The sequence below is a fragment of the Mastomys coucha genome, unplaced genomic scaffold (genome assembly GCF_008632895.1).
Source record: "Mastomys coucha isolate ucsf_1 unplaced genomic scaffold, UCSF_Mcou_1 pScaffold3, whole genome shotgun sequence".
In the NCBI taxonomy this organism is placed as follows: Eukaryota; Metazoa; Chordata; class Mammalia; order Rodentia; family Muridae; genus Mastomys; species Mastomys coucha.
Genome location: NW_022196909.1, coordinates 49,111,149 through 49,115,416, shown reverse-complemented (window position 1 = coordinate 49,115,416; position 4,268 = coordinate 49,111,149). Strand labels below are relative to the sequence as shown.

The window sequence follows — 4,268 nt, the reverse complement described above, 5'->3', positions numbered from 1 at the left end:
GCACCATAGGATCATAGCATCAACCTCTAGACCCTAGGATGATCCTGGGAGTGATCTGGGGGTTGATATCAGATTCCTTCCTTAGCCCCTGGCATGACCAGACCATCAGCAGTCAAGGGGATGGCTGCCCTCCTGATCTGTGAGTGTCTTTGTAAGGCTAGATAGGACCTCAAAACAACCACTACTATGTTGAAGATTCACCAAACCACTAATTCAGCCTCAGATGGGCAACCTTGCTGCTTGGTGGCTTCTCTTTGGCTTTTAGTCTGTTCTGTTTATAAGTAAATATTTTTCTGTGTATTATACAGTGTTTCCAGAAACAAGAGATGTAAAACCTCCTAATTTTCAGGAACCTCTCCTGAATTTCAGGAGTATTTCAAAATACACTTTTGGCCGGGCGGTGGTGGCGCACGCCTTTAATCCCAGCACTTGGGAGGCAGAGGCAGGCGGATTTCTGATCTACAGAGTGAGTTACAGGACAGCCAGGACTACACAACAAACAAACAAACAAAACACTTTTGGTTCAAACCTTTAATCCTTATAAGACAGGAGGAGAGCTTCCAAAGTCTGTTGACCCAGGCTACAGGATGGTAAGGCTCTCCTGTGGGCATTGATTTACTGTTCCCAGGGGAATAAGCTATGCCCAAGCTATTCTTTAGTAGTGACCTCCACACCCAAGCTCAGCTTCACCCTTGGGTCACAATCTGGCTAGAGATCCTCTCCAGGCCATGAGAAATATAGGAGGACCCCAAATAGCCCATGGTTTCTTGTGGTTGCTGTCTATTTTCCAGAGGCAGTGCCCCACCTCTCTCTGGTCTTTGTAGCTTTGTAGTTTATTTTCCAGTGCCCTCAGAAAACAGCAATTGCCCATGGTCCTGGAATCTTGGGCTGAATTGACTATGGTGGGGTCTAGCCCACCGGGAGAGGAGATGCATCCAGCAATAAGGAGATTGCTGTATGACTTTCTGTTATCAGAATCCAGGCATTCTTCATTGCCTGTTTGTTCAGTTTCTCTTTAGATAATTCAATGTCCCTTAAAAGCAGTGTTCCCAGCTGTCACACTCAGAGGTGCAATCCCCATTTTTCACATTAGCAATTTTTAGTTTATTCTAGCCTCACTGATGTGTTTCAGATAGGACTTAGATTGGAACAGAAGAGTTTCACCAGCATTTCACCAACAGAATATTTTACCAACATTCCCAAACTCTTGAAATATTTTTCTCTTTGTCTAAAGACTTTTCCTTTTGAATAAGTGGTGAAATTTCTTCTTGAAGAAAATTATTTCTTGAAGTGTTAAATAGAAACTCTGATACTAAATAGTGGGCTGCATAGGACCGAGTTGCAAGAAGCCTTTTCCTAGCAACAGATGTGTCAGTCTGAAACATTTTTCTGATTGGTTAAAAGTCGAGTGCTTTGGATTTTTAATCCCTTTTAGTTCTTGTTAATTCTGCCTCAGTCTGCGATCTCATCTGACCCCACCAAACAACCTAGAAGAAAATGGCCACAATTGGAGTCCTGATGTTAAGGTTTTTCTTCATGGCTGTCCTGATGAGCTCCCAGAAGTCATGGGCTATCAAAGGTAAGTGCCAAGAAAACCAAAACCAGGACAGTAGACTGTATGAGCCTTTGGAGAAATGAACGTGGGCATAAAGAGGATAGTCTTTGAACTGAAAAAGTAAGAATGGCAGGAACCATCTTAAATCTGAAGGTTATAAGATAGTTATAGTTCAGGGAAAATTCTTCCTACTGAAGTACAATGACTCAGACTTAATTGAGCAAGACAAAGTGAGGCACATGCTGTTGAGAACCACTGTCTCTCCAGAGGACAGACTTTCGGGGCTATGGGAGAGTAGCTTTCAATAGGTACCAAAAAGTCACATCTCTGGGTTTTACTTTTTCTTTCTGGAACATTGGGAAAATTAACAATTAGAAACCTCACAAAATTTTGTAAAGATCCAGTGAGATAATGTATGAGAAGTCTTCAGTGCTGTTCTTGGCTGAGTATACTGTTCACACCAGTCCTGTTGTATTCAACCGTGGACACTGTATTTAAGATCACTTAGATCTTAAATACAAAGAAAGGTCACCATCCCACACCAACTCTACCCAGGAGGGGGGGCAGGCACACTGATAGGAACTGCACTTAGTTGACTGATTCTTGGGGCAGAGGTAGCTGTGCCAGCCGCTTCGTGTGACACAGCAGATGCTGTAAGATCTGTGGTCACCACTGCTGAGTTCTAGTTACCAGAGAGCAGAGCTATAAGTGGATATTGTCATCATCTCCAGAGCAAATATTTTGTGCTGAAGTAAACACCTGTTGTGAGGAAGGGTTCTCCATCCTTAGCAACCCTGTAGACAAGAGAGGAAGAAAGGAAGTAATGATGAGAGTGCAAAGTCAGCTCCAGCCACACGAGAGCAAGTCCAGGCTTCTACTGCCCAGGAAAGTCTTAGCGAGGCAGATGCTCTTCCTGTGCAGCAGAGATGGAGGAAAGAGGAGTATAGAATATACATTTGTGCATAAAGACAACCACAAAATAAATCTCTTGGCCAAACATTAAAACTGGTCACCTTATTCCTTTTTTTTTAAAAGCAAGTCCCAATCTAAGTAGTGGTTAGATAAAGGTCTAGTGTCAAGGTCACCCCAGCTATGCCCCTTCTCACAGAGGCAGTCTTCGGATGAATATAAGCGATCCAGAGCAGTGCAAGGTCTCACTGTCAATGTCCTGGGTGCTTCAGGCACAGCTTATGTCTCTAAGGGTCACTGGTTAAAGGCAAGGTCTCACTGTCAATGTCCTGTGCACTTCAGGCACCGCTTATGTCTCTAAGAGTCACTGGTTAAAGGAGATTCTGACCAGAAAATGTCACCAGAGTTTGTTAGGTTTGGTGAGGTACTAAAAGTTCTTGCCTCAAACCTATCCTGGTAGAATGGGACTCAGCAGAGCTACAATGGGAAACTCCCATATTAAGTAGACAGTGATCTGATCAGGTCACAGGGTAAGCAAAGGGATCAGGTGTCACAAGTGTACTTAATTCCTGAGTTCCCAACTGATCCTTTCAAACAACACTTCTCTACTCAGAGAGTTCAGTGTCAGGATAAAAAGAAGCTCGTGTGTGCTGACCCAAGTGATTTAATTCCCACACAACAGGAAGCCAGGGATGTTTCTTTCTTATGCATCCTGGCCAGATTTCTAAAGTCATGAAGGCATTAAATACTCACTCAAAAGTATTTTCTGAATCAACCTGCTTCTCTAAGGCACAACGGACAGTGTAGAGGAAGAGGGAGAAAGAATGTAAGAGCCAGAGGATGGGGAGGGCTGTGAGATACTGTCTTCCAGACATGGCATGACCATTGCACACATGAATAAACTTGCAATGGCTGCAGTTATATGCACAAGATCTTCACAGGCCAGTTAAACAATGTAACATGGATGGAGGAGGACCTCTTGAGAGACTGTTGACAGTCAATGGCTGGTGATAGAGAGTATGTGTTTCAGGGGGCGGCCACTGGTTCATAGCTCATGCTGGAGTGCGTGACCTCATACCCACACACTCTATGTATGGACAACAGTAGGATTGGTGCTAACAAGGAAGGCTATGTCTTGCAGCTCCATCCATTCATCCTCTAACATAGCTCCCTTCTTTCTTACCTGCCTGCTTTGCTCAGTATGGATGTCTGTCACCCAGACCCTGTCTCTTCCTTAACTCCCACTCTATGCTCTTCCATTTTGCTGCTCCAGTCGCTGTCTATCCCCACTCACCCAAATGCTGTGAGTTCTTCATCTTCCTCTTCCATCTCCCTCCCTGATCCCCTTTTCTTTCTTTTCAGAGGAACACACCATCATCCAGGCGGAGTTCTATCTCTCCCCAGACCAAAGTGGAGAGTTTATGTTTGACTTTGACGGTGACGAGATTTTCCATGTAGACATTAGAAAGTCAGAGACCATCTGGAGACTTGAAGAATTTGCAAAGTTTGCCAGCTTTGAGGCTCAGGGAGCATTGGCTAATATAGCTGTGGACAAAGCTAACCTGGAGATCATGATGAAGCGTTCCAACAACACTCCAGATGCCAATGGTACCTGCCTCTCCTCCCTATGCCATCCTCCCAGATGTGGGCTCAGCTTTAAAACAGATACTTGGGAATTTCTATAAGGGTGTGAGGAGGTCTTGTTTGCCCTTCAGAGACCTAAGTTTGCTCAAGATAGCAAATCTCAATTCTCAGGCCACAGGCCCAGGTATTTAACAAGTTTGTTCCATTTTTGCTGTCATTG

The 4,268-nt window shown here is 44.2% G+C and overlaps 1 protein-coding gene across 1 annotated transcript in view; it reads left to right on the top strand.

The window, feature by feature from the left end:
• The first annotated feature begins 1,435 nt into the window (after positions 1-1,435).
• LOC116075136 (H-2 class II histocompatibility antigen, E-K alpha chain) overlaps positions 1,436-4,268 on the top strand; it is a 5,211-nt gene continuing 2,378 nt past the window's right edge. Inside the window, exons 1-2 of the mRNA XM_031348150.1 lie at positions 1,436-1,579; positions 3,827-4,072. Coding sequence (XP_031204010.1) covers positions 1,498-1,579; positions 3,827-4,072 — 328 coding nt within the window. The 5' untranslated portion in view covers positions 1,436-1,497. The remainder of the gene's footprint in view (positions 1,580-3,826; positions 4,073-4,268) is intronic.